Raw genomic sequence first — 22,297 nt, 5'->3', positions numbered from 1 at the left:
GATCAGGACGGGACAGCCAATCGCCGCTGCGCTCTGACTTCTCTCCGCCCCCGGTCTGTTCCTCCTTTCGAAAGGGCGGGAGGAGGAGGCACTGCTATTGGCTGGCGCGGACAGGGGGTGGGACTGCCGGCACCCCAACGGTCGCCTGGGCTGCCTGCTGCTGCCGCCGGTTCCGCCTCAGGCGCTCCAACCCTCAAAAAAGTTGCCTGCTTTTCTCTTGGGTGCCCACGGTTGTGAGACTTAAAGGAAGGAGACCTCGATTTACTCCTCTCAGCTGAGAAAGCTGTGTTAACGTTAAGCTCGGTGTGCCTCCTAACTCGCCGAGGCCTCTGGGCTCACTGCGGCAGACTTCCTGGGCAGGGACGTGTTCCTCACCACAGGGCTCTGGGTGTAGAACGGGCTGCCCAGGGCAGCAGGCATGGCCCTAAATTCAAGGAGTGTTTAGATTAACAGGAAACCATTAGAAACTTGTTTTTTTCTTCTGTATTTCAGATGGGGGATATAATTTTACAAACTGTGTGCATTACCGCATTAACTTATGACAAGTGAGAAAATGATGCTGGTAGTAACAGAGAAATGGAGAGGCTACAATTTGATTAGCAAAAATATTAACAATATTCATACTAAATAATGGATTAGTGAAATGAACACTGAGAGCCCAATTCAGTACTGGTGTGAACAGCTGCAGCCTTGCTGACTTGCCTGAAGACTGAATTAGGCTCAGTATTATTCTGAAAAACATCCTTTTTATAAAACACACGTGATTTTGTGCGCTCACATGCGATGTGAAAATTTTTGCTCCTAAAAAAAACATTAGTTTTGGCCTAGCACTGACTTCACATCACTCACTTTTGCCCTTTCCACATTCACTCAACTTGTTTGGAAGCAGGAATGTGAAAGAAAAGGGATGCAGATAAAACAATTCAAGCCCTCTGAGGGGAAGCACATACCTTAAGGAGCACTGACCACTATAAACAAGTACGACTGAAGTATTAATGACAGCAATAATAACCTCAGTGCAAGGCATTTCCTGGCAAATAGTGGAACTTGGGTTTTGAAGTGCCCCCAAGTGTCAACTAACACACAGGAATAGGGAGCTGGTACACACACACTGCTGTTTAGCACTTCAGCTCTCCATCCAGTCTACAGCTCAGTTCATTCTACATTATTTAAAGAGCTATCTTACGGTGTTTATGTGTTCTTACTTTAAGAGCTCATTCTTAATCACCAAACCACATACTGAATTTTAAGCATGCAATTAAATCTTACGTGGGAATGTCACGGATTCAGGCTAGTTCAAAAAGACCAGCTGCTTTATCCACAGACTGATATAAGCTTGTGCTGAAACGTGTTTCTGTGTTAAGAAGATGGACAAACAGGATATCTAAAATCAGAGATGAGGCTCTGCCTCAAAGCTTATTTTGTTTCTGTACCTTTGAGAAAGTTGCAAGCAGACATAATTTAACAACCATCAACTTAATTTTTTGACCAGATGTAAACAGTCTGTCTCCCTCAATTTCCAAAGAATCTGCTGCAAAAGCTCAGATCACTTCTAAGAAAAAGAAACAAAAGTAAACACTTAAAATGAGAGACAGTGGAGAACAGACACAGAGTAAATAAATACAGGTCCTCAGTCCATAAGTCCATTTGCTACTGAATCCCAACCTCAAGAAACGGATATCCTACTGATCCATCTCCTTGAAATAAACATTAAGGCAGGGCAGTAACTTCCATAAAGGAAGAAAAGGTCCAGGCTAGAAAGGCACAGAGAGGTTCCTCATGCTGGGCATTCTCATAAGATCCACTTCATCCCTCTTTTCATAACAAATCTTTCCACCCTTGCAGCTGCTTTCATTTCTGGCTCGACTGTTGCTGCATTCCTCTTCTTTGGCAAGCAAGGCTGATCAGCCCTCTCACACAGGCCTAACAAGGTAAAGTCTGTACAGTGCCTAGAATGTGCAAGGTGCAACGTAAGTGCTAAATGGTCTTATTCTAGAGATTAATGAATTAAAACTCAAAAAATATATATGCACTGAGGTAACTATTAAGTACTACATTCTCTCATGATTAAAAAATAACCCATGGAATTTCCTTCTACAGAAAAGATGAATCCTGAATATATGATGAAAGTGGTAATACCTTATTCATGTCCTGTCAAGCTTCCTGAAGCTGCAGGGTGATCTTTTAGTCAAAGCAAAAGCAGGGAAGAGACTTGCAGTTCTCAGAGAAACTAAGAACTCTGCAGTGATGTCCTTCTCAAATATTTCTGTGAAACTTCCAACGCTGGTCTGCTTCAACCCATGACATCTGGAGAAGCAGGTGTCTCGTAAAGCAGAAGCAACATGCAATCAGTTTTCATACCTAGCATTCTGACAAATGGCCAGAAATGTCTGCTAGCAAGGATAAGAAGAATAATAACATACATGAGCTCTCTGTAAAGCTCAATTGTTGTCCTTAGTGTTCCATGCTCTATTATTTGGGAATCTTGACAGTAAGACTGCGTGTAGAAACCAACGTACAAGCCCTCATCAGAACACTCAGGGTATCAAGTATAAATGGATGATCCTAGTGTTCAGAAAAGGATCACTACAATTATTAAACACTGCACATACTTTTCATCTCTGCATCAGCTTTGGCCGAAAAGAGACAATGTGATTCAGTGGCCTAATGATTTGGTTGACAAAAAAAAAAAAATAAATCAAACTCTGTGTTCCTATGCTCTGCATAACAGGTTTCAGATGTGGCAAAAAGGAGTCCAATAGCACCCTAAACAGTAAGTAAATACTGCTGCAAAATGCTGATGCAAGTACCAGAATTCAACCGACATTCATGTGTTTTCAAAGATCACTGAAAATGTCCCAACGAGGTATCCTGCTTCTGTTCAAACAGTAACAGACATGGTAGGTCCCGCTTAGTGGTTTCACTCCGTTACTTTCCTCTAGTTCTTCTGTCAAATATTCCCTTCATCGATGCTCTGAAGCTGAAGTCTTTGGCTAGCATGGGGCCTGATGCCACGCCGTGTGTTCACACCGCTTCCTGGCAGAGTCCGCGCAGGAAAAAGAGCTCCTGGTAAAGCACCTTCCCCAAACAAGCTGATTTTCACATCAGCTTCAATAGCTCTTGCTAAGCTGGATGCATAACTGTCCAGAGATTTATGAACATCAGCTTTTACGTGAAGAACAGAATTCTTGGCAGTTTCTGAAAGGAAAAAAGCAAAAAACAGTAAATAAGAACAAACAGCAGGGCTGTGCAAACACATCAGTATCGATCCATGTGTAAAGGTATGACCATGCCTTCTGTAAAGTAACTACCCTACACAGTGCATTTACCAACAATATCCAGTATTTCCAAACCATTCGATGAACGCAAAGCTTCAGCGCAAACATAAAATAAGTAGAGAAAAATTCCCTCCAATTCAAGTGGGAAAAAAAAAAAAAAAAAGTGATCTGATAAAGCAAAGTGTTCATACATGTATGTTTAATTTCCAAAAGTGTATGTTGAATGATTTTCTGAACCTGATGAGGGGGAACAGTTTAAAACTAAAAAGTAAGAGGTTTAGATTACATGTGAGGGGGAAGTTTTTTGCTGAGAGGGTGGTGAGGTGTTGGCACAGGCTGCCCAGAGAAGCTGAGGATGCCACATCCCTGGAGATGTTTGAGGCTGGGTTGGATGGGGCCATGGGCAGCCTGAGCTGGTGGGTGGCAGCCCTGCCCATAGCAGAGGGGTTGGAACTAATACTTGAAGTCCCTTCCAACTCAAGCCATTCTATGATTCTAATCTATGCACGCTCTTATTATTTCATAACTGTAAAAATGAGATAGGTTTTATCATTACTCAATGCTTTGAGGTATTCTGCTCATTCGTGCACTGACAATTATTTAGTAAATTCAGTCATTCATTACCAAGACTTCTAGTTCACACTCCCACAACAATCAGCCTACCTTAAACTAACCTTGCAACACCTACAGATCACCACAGTAACACTTCATTAGTGCAGTATCAACATGAGCTGGCTGAAAAAAAGTTGTACACGATTCATCTATTTCCAGCTGTATCTACTGAGAAATGTGCCCAGTTGATAAAGTTAAAAACAAACAAAAATAAAAACAACACAATTATATTTAGATCAATGAAGTCTGTAAATAGATTTCAAGGCTGTGAAGGACAAAGTTGAGAGTAGGCAGCAAATGTGAAGCAATGACAGAATCAAAGTACGAAGGCAGGAAAATATGTTCATCGAGAAACATAAAACAGACTGCAGCAGTAGCTAGACAAGTGGAGTTGCAGAGAGGATACTGCTGCTCAGCATAGATGTGGTGCATGAAGGGAATCCCACCTTCTAACTCTTGTCCTTGCCTGCTGCTGCTTCAGAACTGAAAGAAAAACTTGCTCTTACTCTCTGAAGTGCTTGCATTAGGTGTCAGATCTCTCAAAGTGAACAGTTATTAGATATGCTGGAACACCTCTCCTATGAAGAAAGGTTGAAGGAACTGGGCTTCTTTAGCTTGGAAAAGGGAAGGCTGTGGGGAGAATCACTGCAGCCTTCTAATACTTGAAGGGAGCTTATAAACAGGAGGGGGAAAGACTGTTTGCATGTGTTGATAGTGATAGGACAAGGGGGGATGGTTTTAAGCTGAGGCAGGGGAGGTTTAGGTTAGATATTAGGAGGAAGTTTTTCACACAGGTGGTGACGCACTGAACAGGTTGCCCAAGGAGGCTGTGGATGCCCCATCCCTGGAGGCATTCAAGGCCAGGCTGGATGTGGCTCCGGGCAGCCTGGTCTGCTGGTTGGCGACCCTGCACATAGCAGGGGGGGTGAAACTAGATGATCATTGCGGTCCTTTTCAACCCAGGCCATTCTATGATTCTGTGATATGTTCGCAGGCAATTCTAGAGGTCCCAAGAGGCTTCCTGAGAAGGTAATATATTTTGTTCTGAGTGTTTTCATACTTACCCCTAAGCCCATTTTTAATTTGCTCTACTTCATCTTCAAATGTCACTGAACTCCTTCTTCGAGGAGGACAGACAGAATGTGGAAGAGAAGGGCCATCTGAGCTATAGTCTTCAAGAAGCATTGTGTCTGTTCCTGAAACAAAGCAAGTGTTCTCAAAGTGAAAAACAGCAATGCTCAGATATAATAACAAAATTACATGAAGAGAGAAACCAAAATGTTAAGTAGTGGCAAAATCTTTTCAGTCTGCAACTGTTCCTTCTGAAGATGTCTAAATCCAGCCCTTGTGGGCAAATTTTGTTTTAATTAAATACTGCACACAAAACAAATGAGTTCAGAGTTTTCACAGAAAGGATTTGGAATTCTTTTCTCATTAGCAATATAAAACCCCAAGTAGCTCCAAAACACTCAGCTGCAGAGATTATAACATCAATAGGACATGATGCAAAGGTGAAACCTTACCTTCTGTTAATAAAGGGTAAAGCCAAGGGCAACTTCTACATCTGATCAAGACAGAAGCTAACGATGGCCACCTGAGAAGCAGACTACAGCTGCCAAATGTCAGGCTTGCAATCAGACCACAATGGAAATCTGAATTGGAGACTTCTCCTCTACAATTTAGTTTTTGACAACCTATTTTGATTTTCTCAAGTGTATTTTAATAGGGAGTAGTCATTTTCAGTTTATCAGTCATTTCAGCTCTCAGTATTTGCTTCGCACCTTTTTGATATAAAATAGTGTTTGAGCACAAGGAAATTCATCTTGACATCTCTGCAGTGCTTTCATGCAAACAGCAAAACTGCAGCTTAGTCCTCCCTTGTGATGCTGGTGTCTTGGCTGTACAAGGGGGAGGCAGAGCAAGCAGTCTGGGGAAATGCCAAGACAACACTGAGCAGCCCTCAGAAAAGCCAGAGTTCCAAGGCACAGCTTCCTTATGTGTGATCTTTACCACTACTTTCATGGCATTCTGTGACATGGCACCAGGCCAGGACAAAGAGTCTTCACAGGTTTCTTAACACCTCCAGGTAGCGACTTCACATCCCTCTTCATTCATTTCAATACTTTTGGTTCCCAGATTTGTTGTTTTTTTGCAACAAGGAGGTGTTCCAGTGCCAATTTTACAGAAAGTGAGAGAAAGATGTTGCTGGAAATGCAGCTGTAGACAACATACCTCTCCATAGGTCTACCATTTGTTGACAATTGATCGATAAAAAGTTTGTCAGTTCACTACATAAAGTGAAATTTACGTGTTCTGCCATTATTCAATTAAGCACACAGTGAGCTTACGTTCTAACGCAGCATAAAACACGTTAGCAGCTTTCTGTGATATTCTGTGGCTCAAGTGGGCTTTGAATCTGTCTGCTGAAAATAGTTGACTCCTACTGATCTCCAAAGCTACCAGCATACAACGGAAGGGTGCTACTAGCAAGATCAAAGTATCTTTGAAGCAGAACTTCTAATGGCCTATGGTATAAATTTGGTTTGTTCATCTAAACTGCTCAGTATCGTTCCTCAAATGATGGCAACACACAATGATTTCAAAAAATAGGTTTCACCTGATGTTACTCTCATTTGTCACACACAGTTGCACAATACTCACAGCAGGCACAAAAATACCAGCATAAAATTACTACCTAAATAAAACCCAGCTCCATAGATTTGCTTTAGAAATGCAAGAAACAAACCTCTGCTATCAAGCAATTGTTAAAAGATCTCCCTCTGGTGTCTCTAAAGCAGAACTACTCTTTTAAAATAATTACAGATCAGTTAAGAAGTGGTAGCTGAAATAACTGCCAGAAAAATTTAGTTAGTTTTGGATAGAAAAATGTCTGGCAGAAATCTTTCTCCCTTCTCCAAACTACCTTCAACTCAGAGATCTTAAGTAGCGACACAATCCCAAGCTGAAACCATCTGATGCAGTTATGTTTAGACTGCAGGGTCAGTGTGACAAGGCCTATTACAAACTAGGAATCAGAGAAGCATTCTCCACATCACTTTGTTGCTCTGTTTCTTGCAGATACAAGCAAAGTTCAAGAAGAATGACAGAAACTGAAGGAGAAAATCATAAGCAGTATGTCCCATTCCCAGGAAGCACTAGCAAGGGAGGGTCATTACTCCTTGCAAGTAGTTGCATTGAGAGCAAGGAAGGGAAGGGATTGCAGCGGTTTTATTGTGACAGCTGGAACAGATGCTTCACATTTTCCATCCATCGAGAGACATCCGAGTATGTAAGCACCGATTATCCCAGAGAGTTCTGCCAAGTTACAAGTGCAAACTCCTGCCCAAGATGAGAGAGCAAGAGCCTTTATTTACCTGAATCCTGTGAACAGCTGAAACCTGTGTCTCCTGTGCTGCTGCTGTTTCCTAATGTCCGCCCACCTGCCATGAGGGCAGTGAGATGAGGGGATAGTCCCAAATCTGCAAAACAGTTTCATTCTCATTACTCAGTGGATGGTTAAGTGGTCTATAAGAGCAAGAACTTATAGTAACACTGATTCTACCACCTCATTTACTCTTGTATCTGTAAAACTTACTGCTCTTCCAGAGTGCAGAGCATTTGGACCTTCCATCTTACAAGTAGAAACATCAGGTGAGCTGCTTTCAAGTATCTTTGGAGTCTTTCCATACAACAAGTCTCTCTTCTACCCACGCTATCTCTCTCCCACTCCATTTGCCATTGCATGTTTTATCAGCAAGACAGGCTGAACACTGAGCACGCATACCCACAGAGATGGGATCACTTGCCAGACACTTGCTAGCCACTGAACAACCTGGTAGCCACCAGCAGGTAGGAGAGCCCATTAGCATGGCAAGAAATTTACTAGCAATACCATGGCACTGAGAGAGCTAGCTTCTTTCAAATCCTCAAATATGGGAAGGAGGAGAATCTAGGATTCTTACATAAGTGCTGTCTTTGGATCTTGCATAAAGATGTATTTTTTTTTCCTATCACTGTCCAGCTGGTACACCCAGTACATCTGAAACTATCATCAGTTTCTTATAACCTGGAAAGATGAAGTTTTCCTATTTTTTCCCTCCCACCAGATCCCAACATATTCATTCACATCATCTCATGGACATAGATTTGGCAAAGGGAGGAGAACTAGAAATCTCTTGCAGCTTGTGATGTGGTGCAGCTGCACAACTCCTTCCTTTATATGGAGTCTCTTCCAGTAACTCCAGGTCGCAAAAAGACAACAGATGCCTTGCTATTCTCCCCTTACTTCTATATTTCAGACCTTCCTTCCCAATTAAGTAACTTTAGTTATCACCTCTGCCTGGAATGTCCTAAGGAACCATATGAAAATGTCTTATTTTTTGGAAGATTCTAAGCAGAACCAGAAAAAGGATCAAAAAAAAAATTAGAATTTTATTGCATTACTAATTAAAAAGGAAATTCTGTGCAGCTGAAGCTCTCAGACTGCAACTAAGGGACACGCCAAATAGATTTACTACTTTACATAGTTCTACAGTGTTTAGGATCTTCACAACCATAAAATCTGAGTTCACAGAAATACTGTAATATAACAAGAGCTGTATAAGTTCAGTGAATCCAAGAGTTATAGTACAGAACTAGTGTGCAGTATATGTGGCAAAATCATAGAATCCTAAGGTTGGAAAAGATCACTAAGATCATCTAGTCCAATCGTTAACCCATCACTACCATGCCAACTGTACCATGGCCCTCAGTGCCACATCTGCATGGCTCTTAAAAATCTTTAGGGAGGATGATCACAAAATATGCTGTCGGTAGTGCTTAAATCTCAATAAAACAAAATGGTTACAATAGTTACAAGAGGAGTTTGAGAGAGATTAGTTTTATTAACTTAATTACTATGTCTCCTCTGGCTGGGAGAACTTTACAGGCCTAAGAGGACAAAGTTTTCTCCTTTCAAGTGTCTGTGATAAACCAAACAAGATTGCTGAAGCCTCCAGAAACATCTTACTTTGTTTCCAGAGCTCTGAAACGTGCCAGCTAGACGCAGATATGAAGAATTGCTCTTAGTGGTGTATTAAGAATGTCTTACCTGTGATCCTATTGGAAATGCTGAATAACCTTGAGGTCCTATGCCGCTGAACAAACGACTCACGATAATACCGATCCCCAAAGCACATTCCTAGTAGTTCCTTGCGCACTGTTTTGTTCCACAGTCCATAAATTAACGGGTGGCAAATGGCACTGGAGAAGGACAACCACGTAGCTAATGTCTCCAAGGCAGGAGAAATACTGTTTTTTCCCCAAAGTGCCTCCGATGTTATTACTACCATGTAAGGTCCCCACGTAATAACAAAAGCACCGATGACAACCAAGATGGTTATGAAAGCTTTGCACTGGTTGGCAGAGTAGACAACCCCTTGGAAAGCGTTCCTTCGGCTTCCTGAGGAGGACGTGGAAGTGCTGGAGTTCTTCCTCCCATTCCTCTGGGAGTCCTCCTCCACAATGACAACACTGCCACAGTGGATTTTGCGGGCTTTAATCCTAGCCACACGGAATATGAACCCATAGCAGATCATCATGACCAGGAAAGGCAGCAACGCACACCAGACCTGCCAAAAGGCAGTGTAACCAGCCTCTTTGTGCCACGCGGCTACACACATCCACTTGAACTGGTCAAACTCCAAAGACGACCAGCCAAAGAGGGGAGGGAGGCAGCCAATGAGGGAATGTAGCCACACATACACAAGAGCCACCACTGCTCTGTTGCCTGTAATCTTCATTGGGTATACCATAGGGTAAAGGACAGCATAGTACCTGGAGAACAACAACAAAAAGTCAACAGGAGCACAAATCAAGAACAGCAAAAAACATATGTAATGATGTTTATATATGGCTCTTTTCTCTAAACTTCAACATACACTTTTCTATAAACCTCAAGGTGAATTATTTTTAACAGGAAGCCTGTTAAGTGTAATTGAATGTAAGAATACAGAGCTTTGCAGGGAAGACTATAAAACTGGGCTGAAGGCACACATAACTATTAAATCATAGAATCACAAGGTTGGAAAGGGCCTGCAAGATCATCTAGTCCAACTGTGCTCCCATTACCATTGCTACTACAAACCACTAATCAATATCTCATAGCTCCTCATCCAAATACCTCTTGCAATCTGCCCCTGGGAGTGAATTTTAAATTGTTGCTTCTTGTTTTACAAGTAACGTATTACTACAGCACTATTTCCTTTAACAATAGCTAGATGCGCATCAGCTTTTTATATTATCAATGGCAATGTTTTCTTCTGCTCTGTGTCAAAGTTTCACGTGGGACTGAAGGAAAATGACATTGCAACTGCACGTAGTGTCATCCAAGCAGTGTTTTTCCAGCCTGCACACAGCCAACAAGTCACCATATGGAATGATTGAGCAATTGGTTACCACTCATCACAAAAAGCCACTTACCGGTCTATGGCTATGAGTCCAAGAGTAAGCATGCTGGCTGAGCTGATAAGCATGTAGAGCAGAGCTGAGAAATTGCACCAAACAACTCCAAAGATCCATTCCCGCCTGATAGAACTGGTGACAACAAAAGGCAGCACCAGGACAGAGAGCAGGAAGTTGGAGAGGGTCAGGCTGAACACAAACTTGTTGCTCAGCGTGAGAAGGTACGACTTCCGATAGAGGGTGACAACAATGATGAGGTTGCCCAAGCAGATGAAAACAGCAATGACGATTATAGCAACAGCTTCAGTGACTCTGACCGCGCCGTCTTCTTGCGTGGTGAGGTTCCTCAGAGCGTTCCCATTGCTGAGGGAAGAATTGCTGCTCATGGTCAGAGTGAGCAGAGCAGGAGCGGCCAAGACATGCTGAGCACCTGGAAGTAGAACAACACCGCTCAGAAATTTTCCAGCAACATTTCCTCACACTCTCTCCAAAGACTGGAAACTCTTCTGTCTGCATCAATTAAACCTTACCTGGAGGACGCAGGAAACCATTTTATGTAGGAAACCGAAGGGGCAGGAGATTGACAATGGGTACACCAGAGGTCAGTAGCAGAGCCCAGCCTAGAAAAGGGAAGAAACTATCTGAAAGACAGAAAGAGGCAAGTGGAACAAGAGGAAACAAAGAAAGTTAACACGTTTTATTTATAGATTTGCTAAGTTGTTTTTTTTCCTAAGCCATACCAGCCAGCTGTATGTCTAGGCTGGAAGAAATAAAAATGATGTAACTAAATCTTAGATAACTTGAAGGAAGGTAAGGTTTTTTTTTGGTTTGTTTGTTTTTTTTTTTGTTTTTTTTTAAGTTTGGCCAGTTTGACCATCTTCATTGTTACACTGCATTTCGCATATACAGCATCTGCTGGTGTCTGTGGATGTCTGGCTACTCATACTCATATCCTACTGACTCCTTAACAGTTTCCAGGTCATGTCCAAAGGCTCAGGAAACACTGCACATATTCTCAGTGTGCTCTCTCCAGGTTCATCATCACAGCTACAAACAGCAATTCTAACTCCAACACCAAAGGGCTGGCATAAAGAAGCCTTCAGTACAAAGGGTACAAAAGACAGCTGGCATTAAGCTGTAGCCGACCATCCAACAGTGCCCACAAACCCTTAATTGCGTGAAGTGCTCAGCACCCAGCCTGCTGCCTCACCACCTCCTCTGGTTAAATCTCTACGTTCCCCTCAGCTCTTCAGCCCTTCTCCTCGCTACCTCCCTACCTCCAGCTTGTGCTCCAACCTCCTTCATCCAACCCCACCACCCAACCACCCATCTGCAGCCCAACACATCAGAACAAATAACGTTAAAAGTGCAAATACGAAAACTAAAAAAACAAGAGTTTGGTTTCAACTTCTCAATGCAAAGTTGCTATTCAAACCCCCAGGAGACAGAGGGCCTGAAGTTCCCTTGCCCACCTGCAGTCCCCAGCAGGCCGGGAGCGCTCGGGGCACCTCTGTCTCACCGGGAGGCTTTCGCGGCCCCGGGAGCGCCGTCAGGCCACAGAGCCATCTTTTACTCATTTTTCAGCTATGCTTTTTCCTACGACTCTCACCGAAGGAGCAGCGGGGCCACGCTTTACAGTGCACAGCTCAGCTCTCCTCGGGGCATTCGCCGCCGCGCGTACCTCCGGGCTGCCCCGTCCCGCCCCACCCCGCCCGAAGCTGGACGCATCCCAGGGCCGGCGGGCAGCGCGGGCAGGGCCGGGGGATCGCCTCCATTTTGCCCCCGCGCTCCCTCCGGCAGCGAACAAAGGCCGGAGGGAAGAAGCGAAAGGAGCGCTTCCCGTAGGCCACGCCGCGCATCCCTCTCCTCGCCCGGTGCCCGCCCCGCCCCGTCCCGCACCGCCACACCGCATTCACTCACCCGCCGACCGCCTCCGCCAGGGCGGGAGGTATCGGGTGTCGGCGGCCGAGCCCCGCCATGCCCCCGCCCCGCGCTCGCCCCTCTCCCCACCCATCCGCCGCCTCTTTTCTCTTTCTCGCACCGCCCCCGCCGCCGGGTGCGGGCTGCAGCGGGAGGGGTCCGGCCCGCGGGAACGGCGTGGCTCTGCCGCAGGGCCGCACGGCCCCGTTGTCAGCGCACAGCCGCGGGCTGGCTTTACACCGGGAGATGTCTGCGGGCACGGCGAGGGGCAGAAGCGCGGCCAACCGGCCGCCCAGCCCCGAGCGCCGGCACACCGCCTCGCAGTCGGGCAGGGGCTGCTGCCTCCTAGGGAGCGCGGCACGGGTGTGACCGAAGGCGCGAGGGACAACCATGTGCCGTAGCTCCAACGTTCTCCGCAATCACGCGGAACTTGGCGCTTGCCGCGCTGTCACACTTGGTCACTTTTAAGGACCTCCCCCCGGCGGGCGCTGCCAGGAGTGGGGCAGAGGCGGTGGGATGCGCAGTTACCGCCCAGCCCAGCCCAGCCGAGCCCAGTACCACGCCGCTGCCGCATGACTTCCGGCCTGCGCGTGCAGCGCCGCTCTCCCGGAAGCGGAAGTTCGGTGAGGCGGCGATTGCGGAGGGGCGCCGTTGCCGTGGGGGGCGTGCGGCCGTAGCGAAGGGGCCGGGAAGGGCGGGCAAGAGTGAGCCGCCGCCGTTGCCCCTTCCGGCCTTCTCCTCGGTGAAGGTCGCGCCCTCCGCCTTCGCCATGCACCCCGTTTTCCAGAGCAGCCGGCGCGATTTCACCTTCGGACCGTGGAAGCTGAGCGCCGTCTGCACACACATCATGAAGTCGGCGCAGGCCGAGAGGTGAGGCGGGAGCGGGCGACGTGGGGCCGGGAGCCCGCCTGTGGGTACGGGGTATTCGAGGTACCGCCGCGTCCGGGCGGGGAGATGTCCGAACACAGCGTGCCCGGCACCTCGGGCATCTTATTTTATATTTCTCCTTCCTGAAGAGCATGGGCTGGTTTCGTTTACGGGCGGCTGTCAGAATCTCGTTAACGGTGGTGGAGGTCCGGCCCTCAGCGATGGGGCACCCGCTGAGTGGAAGCGTGATTGTTGTTGATTATCTTTTAAGGCCCGTTAAGATGCTTTTATATGTGGTGCGCATCCTTCTGTAAGCTATTTTATAATAACATAAAGGACTTCATTAAAAATTGATTGTTTGCTTTCTCCTCGCAGCAGTAATTTCCACTGTTGTCGGACCATTGGATGAAACGCTGCTGTGTCAGCATTGAGTGCTTAAATCAGATTTGCTAATGTGGAACTGAACAGTTGAGTTGTTAGGGCCGTAGCTGATCTCGGTGGCAGCTGAGTTTGACAGATAATTCTAGGCTTCAGTTTCCAGAATAAGTATGTGGGGAACTGTGAAGGAAAACTTCAGTCGTGTTGCCCTCAGTTTTTCTGTTTGTGTGAGGCCACTGTCGTGAAGTTTTACACTTTCTTTTTGCATTATAAGAAGCCAAGTAAACTTCATTTTTTTTTCTCTATTATAACAGCATTATGTTTATTTTTTTCAACTGCATATCTGCCTCCAAACGTATGGAATGGTGTTACTAACTCTTGTTTGTATTCTGTGCTCAATACGTACAATAATCTTCACTAAGTGTTTTTCCCTAACGATCCCGCAGTTTTTAGTAGTTGCAGGTAAGAAAACTTAAATTGTGTGTTTTACTGATTCCTCTGTAAAGAGGATTCAGCATTCACTTGAGCAATGCCTGTGTTCTGCAGGAGAAGAAGGGCTGTTACTGCAGTACTCCATTTTTTCTGACATGTTTGTGAAGACATTTCACAAAATGCTGTCTCTTAAAAATGAAGATCTTAGGAATCAAGTTCAGGAGAATGTTAACTCTTTAAGCAAGAGACAGAGCTGAACTGCTGGTCTAGAAATCAGGCTACCTGCTGTACGCATCTTTTTTTCTGCTCAGTTTCTTTCAGAGTTAACTATTTTAAATTAAGCAGTTTCCTCTATATTTTCTGTAGGGATTGTATTTATTCTATTCACAAAGTTCAGTTGGTTCCACAGCATTCATGCTTGGAGGTTATGAATACCAGCGTGTGTTTTCTACAAAGCTGGGAAGTCAGTAGAGCAGTAGACTCGCAGAATCATAGAATGGCCTGGGTCTGGGTTGAAAAGGACCACAGTGACCATGCAGTTTCAACCCCCCTGCTATGTGCAGGGTCGCCAACCAGCAGACCAGGCTGCCCAGAGCCACATCCAGCCTGGCCTTGAATGCCTCCAGGGATGGGGCATCCACAGCCTCCTTGGGCAACCTGTTCAGTGCATCACCACCTCTGTGTGAAAAACTTCCTCCTAGTATCTAACCTAAACCTAAAGTACATGTGTGTACTGCACTGTGCTTTTAACATGCTCTGCCATGGTTGTTTTCAGGCTCTGTTTTGTACCAAGGGTGGTGGTATGGGCTGCTGTGTAACGAGTTTAAACTTGCTGACAATAAGTACCCTTTCGTAAAACTTTCTGACCATCTGCAAAAGTGGTTCTTGGTTCATCCAGAGGTTTGTCTGCAGTAGGCTAAAAGCTGCTACTTAATCCTTATCATTTTAATTTTTTTTTAATCCTTTGTGAGGCTTTTTTACTCTCCTGATGGAGAAGACAAGCTTTAGAAATAACCTTATGGTGGAAAAGTCACTTAGGATCAGTGATTCTGTAATTCATGTCAAATGATTAACTGGGAAGGTAACAGTGTTTTTAAGACATACTGATGGTGTATTTTGTCAATTACTGCGGTCTAGAGAATACTTATGAACAGATTGTTTTCACTCAGCTATGGCTGACCCATGTCTCCTTATTGGACTGTTTTGTTTCTTTTCAGACTGGCTGAAGAATTACAGATGCCTTCCCTGCCAGAGATGATGTTTGGAGACAATATCTTGAGAATACAGCATGAACGTGGTTTTGGAATTGAGTTCAATGCAACCGATGCTTTAAAATGTGTCAATAATTGCCAAGGTATGATCAAAGTGGCTTGCGCAGAGGAGTGGCAAGAGAGCAGGTACAGTATTTTATCACCACTGGGCAAGTATTGGTGCGTTGTATGCAAAACTGATACAAAGTAGTTAAAGCAACAGACAACTCCTGAAAACTGTGTTGTATTTAGTTCTGCCATTGATGCAATCAGTGTGTGATGGCAGAAATCATTTTGCTTTTTTTTTTTGCCCTCATCATCCTATCTCAGTTACTCAGTGTCAGCTGCGCTTTTCAATTGCTTCCTGGCTTTCTTCAAACTTAGTGCATGTTTAACATGGTTTAGTTCTGTTTGTGTTTATTCAAATTCATGTTACAAGAGTGTGTGTACTGGTGTGTAGAAGTGCAGAATGCTGTAGCTCAACTTCTTAGCCCTAGGACCATAGCAGGTAATCATGTGCATGAGAACTTGTTCTGTTTAGTATTTACCAAATGAGTGGCAGAGCTCCTAGGAATAAGTCAAGAAGAGAAATGAAAGCTGTCTTGAAAACAGGTAATGTTGTTCATTATTGCTGTGTGTTGTCAGCAGAATAATTTCTGCCTGCTTACTGAAGAAGTGACTTACTGAAGAAGTGACTGTGAACTACAGACTTTTCAACAGCTCTTAAAAATCTTCATTTTTGACTCATAAGCCTGAGGCAATGTTAGCAGAGGAATTTGGGTAATGGTTTTCTAATTCCTTATGATATCAGCTGTTGTGGGAGAACCAATACTGTGTGCTTAAGTCTTGACATCATCAGTCCAGTAGAGGCAATACTGCTCTTTTTCTCAGATAGTTACGACATGAGTGTGGAAATCATAAAACCTTATGTGAGGTTGTAAGTTTTTAATAATTACTACAAAGTGTGCTCTTTTCTTTTTCACTTCTTGAGGAGTGAGACTGAGCACACTAAGGAAGTCGTCAAGCCTTATGATTGGACTTACACAACTGACTACAAAGGAACATTGCTGGGAGATACTGCAACACTAAAGGTAAGTGTTTTTCCCTTGTTGCGTGCTGATTGCGTGTTGTTCCAGTCAAACACAGAGCACTTTTTTGAAGCTGTCAGTGGGCTTTTATAAATTCTTCATGATTCTTCGTTCCTGACTTCAAAGTGTATCTTGAGGTTTTTCATGTTTCTCATCATATTCTCTTAATCAAATCATAGCTTATTAAAAAAAACTTCAAGTTTGATGGGTTTTTTTGTTTTGTTTGTTTTTCAACAGTAGTTCCTCATATTTAAGGGACAGGCCCTCTCTTGGCTGTATTTTAAAATAAGGCTGAAGTTCCCAGCTTCTCATTGCTGTGTACAGATTGCTTGCTACTAAGCAGATAATCTGTGTTACTTCACAAGGATTGTGTTGGTTACAGATCACTAGAATTGCTCTGGAATCAAATGTGCAGCATAAAGGTGAATCTGTCTTGTTGGCTTCTGGTCTTTAGGTGGCAGAGCACAAGATGGAAAAGCTCTGGTTACTTGATTTCTGATTTCTTTATTGGAATTCAGGGTTTGCAGTTGGCTAGAAATGCCAATTGCATAGAAAACTGTTTGCAACCCAGAAGGTCTTAAATGCACAGTAAGCATGAGTTGTCTGAATATTTCCACATTCAGCATGCTGCTGAAGGCTACAAAACCTGTACTCAGATGACTGTTTATTTAGAACTTTCCATTCTTGGTTCTTGCTTTGCTCGATGTTTTCTCTTGGAAAGTTTGGCTTCAATTTTACCTTTGCCTTTTAGAATTTTGGGTGTATTAAGCCCAGTGCTCGGAAAGCTTTTCCCTTTGGAAAGCTAGCAAATGGAGGATTTTAAAGATCAGGACAAACTTCATGCAGTTTGACAGCAAATTAGTGTACTAACTATTCATCTTTTTCTTGAGGTTGTGCCTACGACAGAGCACATAAATACAGAGAAGTTGAAAGCCAGGGAACAAATCATGTTTTTTGAAGAAGTACTTCTGTTTGAAGATGAACTTCATGATCACGGAGTGTCAAGTTTGAGTGTAAAAATAGTGAGTACTGAGAGGTGAATACAAGAGGCTTGGTGACCTGATGTAGCATGATGTAGTTACTCCTTTGCATTTTATTCCTTTTAGAATTTAAATTTAAAATGAAAATTTCTTTATTCTTGCTCTTAAAAATAGAGTTATTGAAAACTGTTATATTGAAATCTTCTTTTCGCTTGTTTTGGTAAGCTTGTCAGTTGCTTGTCCATTTTCCTTTCTGCATCCCTAGGCTCCACAGAAACAGCCTGCTCTGCTGCCCAGTGATAGCTGTAGTGTATCGCCAACCTGAGTTACGAGTTTTACTACTGAAAGCTCACTCATGTAGTCCTACATTGTACATTTCTGACACAAATAAACACGTGGCTAGAGTAAGACTTTGTAATATGCTGAATAGCACATCTTTATATTTCCAGAGAGTCATGCCTTCCAGCTTTTTTGTGCTGTTGAGGTTTTTCTTGCGAGTTGATGGAGTGCTGATCAGGATGAATGACACGAGGCTTCACCATGAGGTAAGCCCTTGTTCACCATTATAACTGTTTTACAGGTGCTCACTTGCAGTATTGCTTTCAGAGAAGAACTGCTGATATTCCTGTACTTCAGTACTGATGCTGTGGGGCATAGAGGTTACGCAAACTGAACTTTCAGATTAATTTTCTTATGGTGGTGCTGAAGTGTAGCAGCTGAGTGGTAGGTGTTATCAGAGCAAAGTAGCCTATAGCTTATGCTAAATAATGATTAAAATATGTGTCAGACACAGAGAGGCAGTACAAGTTAAAAAATAGACAACAGTAAGTGGTGTGATGTTGTTGTTATGGGGTTGGGTGGTTTTTTTTTTGGTTTTGGCTTGTCTAGTATTATGACTGCAAGTTTAACCTTGCAGAGAACTACCTATGCTATGCTGAAGTGAAATATCCCATAAATAAGACAGAACATAGCAGGTTTGCTTATTTTGTCCAGCTGATAATGAAGTGATGCAGGAGTTCTGAGAGAAGGCTGACAAACGCATTCAGTCATATATATTCAAGTTGTTGCATGCAAAAAGGTGACTCTAGGAAAAGATGCCATTCTTTGTCTTTGGGAGTGTGAATGTACGTTTCTGCTGAAGGGCTGTGATCAGTCACATTCAAATGTTTCCTGAATTCAGTGTTTTCACAATGCTGATTTGCACTCTGATAATTTTGTAATGAATTTTTGTAATTCTTTTCCCTTCAGTCTGACAAGGCTTATATGTTGCGAGAATATACATCGAGAGAAAGCAAAATATCGAGTTTAAAGGTATTACATTTTTAATGTTTTCCTGGTCTGCTTTTTAGCGTTCTTTTATGGTCCACACAGAAAACACTGTCTGTCAGTAATGCTTAGGAAAGGCTGGTAACCTAAGCAGGGGGAAGATCCTTTCGTGTGTGCAGTTTTTATCTTAGGGATTTCAAGGCAGGTTGGCCTTTGTAGATGACTCGGTGGTCACATTTACAATATATGGGATTGGGTTACTTTTTCTACTTTTCAGTTAACAGCTGTTTTCGTTATTATTTTAGAACTATTCAGTCACAAAAGCAGGTAGCGCACTTCCGTGATGTTGAATTTCAACACTGGCTGTGTGCTCACGACCTGTACTAGAACTCAGAACCTGTTTGCTGCTGCAGATTCATTTGTTTTTTCTCAGAATAATTTCAACAGCTTACCTTAAAACCCAAGCAGTAGCTCAGAATCGTTTGTGGCACATTTCTAGTTGTAGTGTTGACTTACTATTCTTTACCCAATGTACGATTTTTAGGTACTCTCCCTTTTCTCTTCACCTGTAAAATGTAACTAATGTGATACTAATGTTTTGAGGGAATACTTCTGCACAATTATTTTCTCCTCATCATTTTTCAGCAATATGCAGTCCCTAATTAAGGCAATTAAATCAGGCGTTATCTTTTTGATAGCTTGGTGGCTTCTGAAATACAGGTAGTTGATCTAGGTTTGGTTTTAACCTCGAACTTCATATTGCTTTTGTGTTCCTTAGATCAGCTTCAGTAGGTAAAGGAGAAAAGAATTCTCAAGTCTGAATGAATTGAAGTTGCAGTATAATTCCTTGCATGTTAGGGGTATCTGACAGGTTGTACTTAAATAGCTCTACACTTCTTGCTTACAGGATGTTGTTAGAAAGTAGTGCACTCAGTGTAGGTTGTGGTTGTTTTCTTTTGTCCTGACAAATGTCTGTGTGTGAAGCTACATCATCTGCAGGGAAAGATGTTAATGAACTTAGACCAACTAATTTCTTCAAACGCAAAATTAAAATCCACTCAGTTACTGTGCCATATAAATAACTAAACGCTGCAGTGGACTTCTTCAAACTAAGACTGATGTTGAGATATCAGTATCAATTATCATTTGCTCCAGGGAGTGTATAGCAATGGCCAGAAGACATTAAACATGAAATCCCTTGTGGCCGTCCTGGTCTCATCCAAAATTAGACTCTCAGTGTGCAGCAGTGAAGTCATGAACATTGTAGATGTTCTGGAACGTCTCTGACTTTTGTGTGAAGATAAAATCTGCTGCTTAGAAATATGAAATACTTTTCCCTAACCTACTGATGGCACTCAAGAAGTAAGAGATTGTATGTGTCATATCTGAAGTAATAATCTAAATTTCTCTGTGCCATGTGACTTCGAGGTGTTTAAATCAGGTAAAGATCAGCTGTCTGTAAGTATTTGTTTTTTGGAATCTTTTTCCTTCCTTTTTGTTCATTTCATCTAAACTTTTTGCTCCTTAGCATGTGCCACCTTCCCTGTTCACGGAACCTAACGAGATCTCTCAGTATCTACCCATAAAGGAGACAATATGTGAAAAACTAGAATTCCCAGGGACGCTGGAATCTAATAATCCAGAGGCATCACTGGAAACCACGTGTGTTAAGTCAAAATAAATGTGACTTTATATGGACTGAATTAGACTGGAGATGGTGTGATCATGTAGGCATTGCTGAGGGGGGGCAGTTTCACTACTAGTGGAATAAAGAATTTGGCTATTTTTTCTGTAGCCCTGAAAAAAAAAAAACAGAACTCATTTCAAGAAGGTTTTGCTAATGTTTGTTCTATCTTGGTTTTTTTTTGTTTCTTTTAAACCTGTATCTGGAGTTAATGATAGAGCAGTGGTAAATCAGTCTTCAATGGTACTGGACATGGACTTTCACAATGGAAGAGTGTGGGTTCTGCTCATTTCACCAGTGAGGCAGGCCTATTGCCTGGGCCCTCCAACACAAACGCTTCCATGAAAGATTCTGTTAGTCTCTCAGTATCTGAAGCAGCAACATTAGTCATAAAATTGGCATAATTTTATTTCTATGAGGTAATCATCTACAGTAAAAATTGATTATCAAAATTCCTCTGCATATGTTTTAAGCTTTCAGTCCTAAGAGATAGATTTTTTGCTTGGCTTCTACTTCAAGCTGATAACCCATCGAGTTACTTCTTGGCTGGGGAAAAAGGACATCGATTGTCTTCAATCCCTCCAAGATGCTGGTATTTGCAGTTCAAGAAAGAGGAGCTTATGTAGCTTCAAAAGGATGCTAGCATGTATTCCAGATGCATATTTTTGGTTTATTTAAAATCTCTAAGTTCTGATATCAATAGGAGTGTGATCACATGTGCAGTCACTATTCTAACTTCGCATTTTGTGGATTAAACTTTAAGTAATTCTGTTGCTTTTGGAAACCTTAAATTACATCAATGGTTTGGTCTAAGACTGGGGGAGTTAAACAGCCTTGTCTAAGTTTGCTGCTTACACTCAGTGAAGGACAGGAAGCTGAGGACTGTAGCAAAAAGCAGGCCTTTTGATTTGACAGGGTCTGATAAGAATGTGTACATTCTGATGTCCTGGACTGTTTTAATTAAAAATCTTCATATTCTACACTGCGTGTCTTCAAGCAAGTTTTGGGGGTGGGTTGTTTCAATTAATGATGTCTTTTGAGAAACAGTTTTCATTTAAGACAATGCTGATGTTTTTATTTAAAAAACAAAAAAAAGAAAAAGAAAAGAAAAAAGTGCTCTACTGTTTAAGTGACTGCACTTGTTTCCTAAAGGCTGTAGTGTCAGGACAAAGCATTTATCTGACTGTAAATGAATGCAGAGTGGAAGCGATGCGTATTTGTCTGGACATAGAATATTATTGAGGTCCCCTCCAGTGGTAGAGGGTTGTGAGCGGAGAATGAAAAGGAAGGGAACAACAGAGTGAAGAGTTTGTTGGTAGGAGCATATCGGGGCACTTTTCCTATAAGGATTTATTATTTTATGTGCCTTACTGGCTTATAAAAGCGCAGTCTAAAGCCAAAGCTGGCAGTGATTGAGAGGACAGCTGATGTGCCAACACAAAGGAAACTGTATCTGCATTGAGTAATGAAAATTACAGTTTGGGTTTACGCAGTGATGCAATACGAAGCTCCACTGAGCTCAGGTCTAGTTGGGGGGGACCTATGGAACTGACAGCTGATGTCGAGAAGGGTGCTCTGCATGTGTAGTTGATGTGTATTTACCTCCTCCGTCGTATTTACTAATCTGTGACCTGTTGATGCAGTTGTCTTGAATGGACTTGAATCCTGAGTATATATCTCTGATAGCCATCTGTTTTGGGTGCTGTGCATTTAAATGGAACACAAACATTGGAGAAATCACAAGGACGCATTTAGAAAGTCAGTTACCACGAAGTAGAGCACGGAGCACCACTCCTGCCTCTGTTATGCCGCACAGACTATCAAGAAGCAGCGAGGGAAACTCTGGTACAGCTTCACCAGAGGAAGGTACTGCTGTGGATACGTGATGCTGGGAGGAGGCGCGGGGTGATTCTCCAGCGGTTCTGAAGCGAGCCGAACGTACGGCAGTTTATATTCCCAATTGTATGTTAATAAATAAAATATACCTGACGTTTCACGGCTCTGTTCTCGACTGAGCAAAACAAACTGAAGTCACGGCACGCGCTGCTGCGCCCGGTGCAGGAAGGGCACCCGCACGGCGGGAGGCTCCGCCATTTCCCGC

The 22,297-nt window shown here is 43.2% G+C and overlaps 2 protein-coding genes across 4 annotated transcripts; one reads left to right on the top strand and one right to left on the bottom strand.

The window, feature by feature from the left end:
• Positions 1 to 467: 467 nt before the first annotated feature.
• Positions 468 to 12,332, bottom strand: GPR161 (G protein-coupled receptor 161). Of its 3 annotated transcripts, none has more exons than XM_052665148.1 (7): positions 12,252 to 12,332; positions 10,862 to 10,951; positions 10,350 to 10,761; positions 8,980 to 9,704; positions 7,265 to 7,369; positions 4,955 to 5,086; positions 468 to 3,198 (listed from the first exon to the last, which is right to left on the bottom strand). In XM_052665148.1, the coding sequence occupies exons 3-7, from the start codon at positions 10,715 to 10,717 to the stop codon at positions 2,951 to 2,953; spliced, it is 1,578 nt and encodes a 525-aa protein (XP_052521108.1). In that variant the 5' UTR covers positions 10,718 to 10,761; positions 10,862 to 10,951; positions 12,252 to 12,332; the 3' UTR covers positions 468 to 2,950. The 3 variants fall into 3 exon arrangements, with proteins under 3 accessions (XP_052521108.1, XP_052521099.1, XP_052521089.1); XM_052665139.1 differs by having other exon boundaries at positions 10,862 to 10,972; positions 12,252 to 12,324; XM_052665129.1 differs by lacking the exon at positions 12,252 to 12,332 and having other exon boundaries at positions 10,862 to 11,794.
• Positions 12,333 to 12,626: 294 nt separating this feature from the next.
• Positions 12,627 to 22,192, top strand: TIPRL (TOR signaling pathway regulator). Its single transcript, XM_052665400.1, is given in 8 exon segments — positions 12,627 to 12,689; positions 12,691 to 13,121; positions 15,146 to 15,325; positions 16,170 to 16,269; positions 17,157 to 17,288; positions 17,696 to 17,791; positions 18,495 to 18,557; positions 20,041 to 22,192. Coding segments are annotated over 8 exon segments (1,203 nt in total). The 5' UTR covers positions 12,627 to 12,641; the 3' UTR covers positions 20,194 to 22,192.
• The last annotated feature ends 105 nt before the right edge of the window (positions 22,193 to 22,297 follow it).

Source organism: Tympanuchus pallidicinctus, unplaced genomic scaffold (assembly GCF_026119805.1).
Source record: "Tympanuchus pallidicinctus isolate F22 unplaced genomic scaffold, pur_lepc_1.0 scaffold10, whole genome shotgun sequence".
Classification (NCBI taxonomy): Eukaryota; Metazoa; Chordata; class Aves; order Galliformes; family Phasianidae; genus Tympanuchus; species Tympanuchus pallidicinctus.
This window is presented reverse-complemented; position numbering and strand designations above follow the sequence as displayed.

What these genes read in the sequence shown, in the direction of transcription:
- GPR161 (XM_052665148.1), bottom strand. Translation starts at nt 10,717, where the DNA reads ATGAGCAGCAATTCTTCCCTCAGCAATGGGAACGCTCTGAGGAACCTC. An exon ending in CATTTCCAATAGGATCACAG is followed by an intron (nt 7,370 to 8,979) that starts GTAAGACATTCT and finishes ACTGTTTTGCAG; the next exon opens with ATTTGGGACTATCCCCTCAT. An exon ending in AATTAAAAATGGGCTTAGGG is followed by an intron (nt 3,199 to 4,954) that starts GTAAGTATGAAA and finishes TTTTCCTTTCAG; the next exon opens with AAACTGCCAAGAATTCTGTT.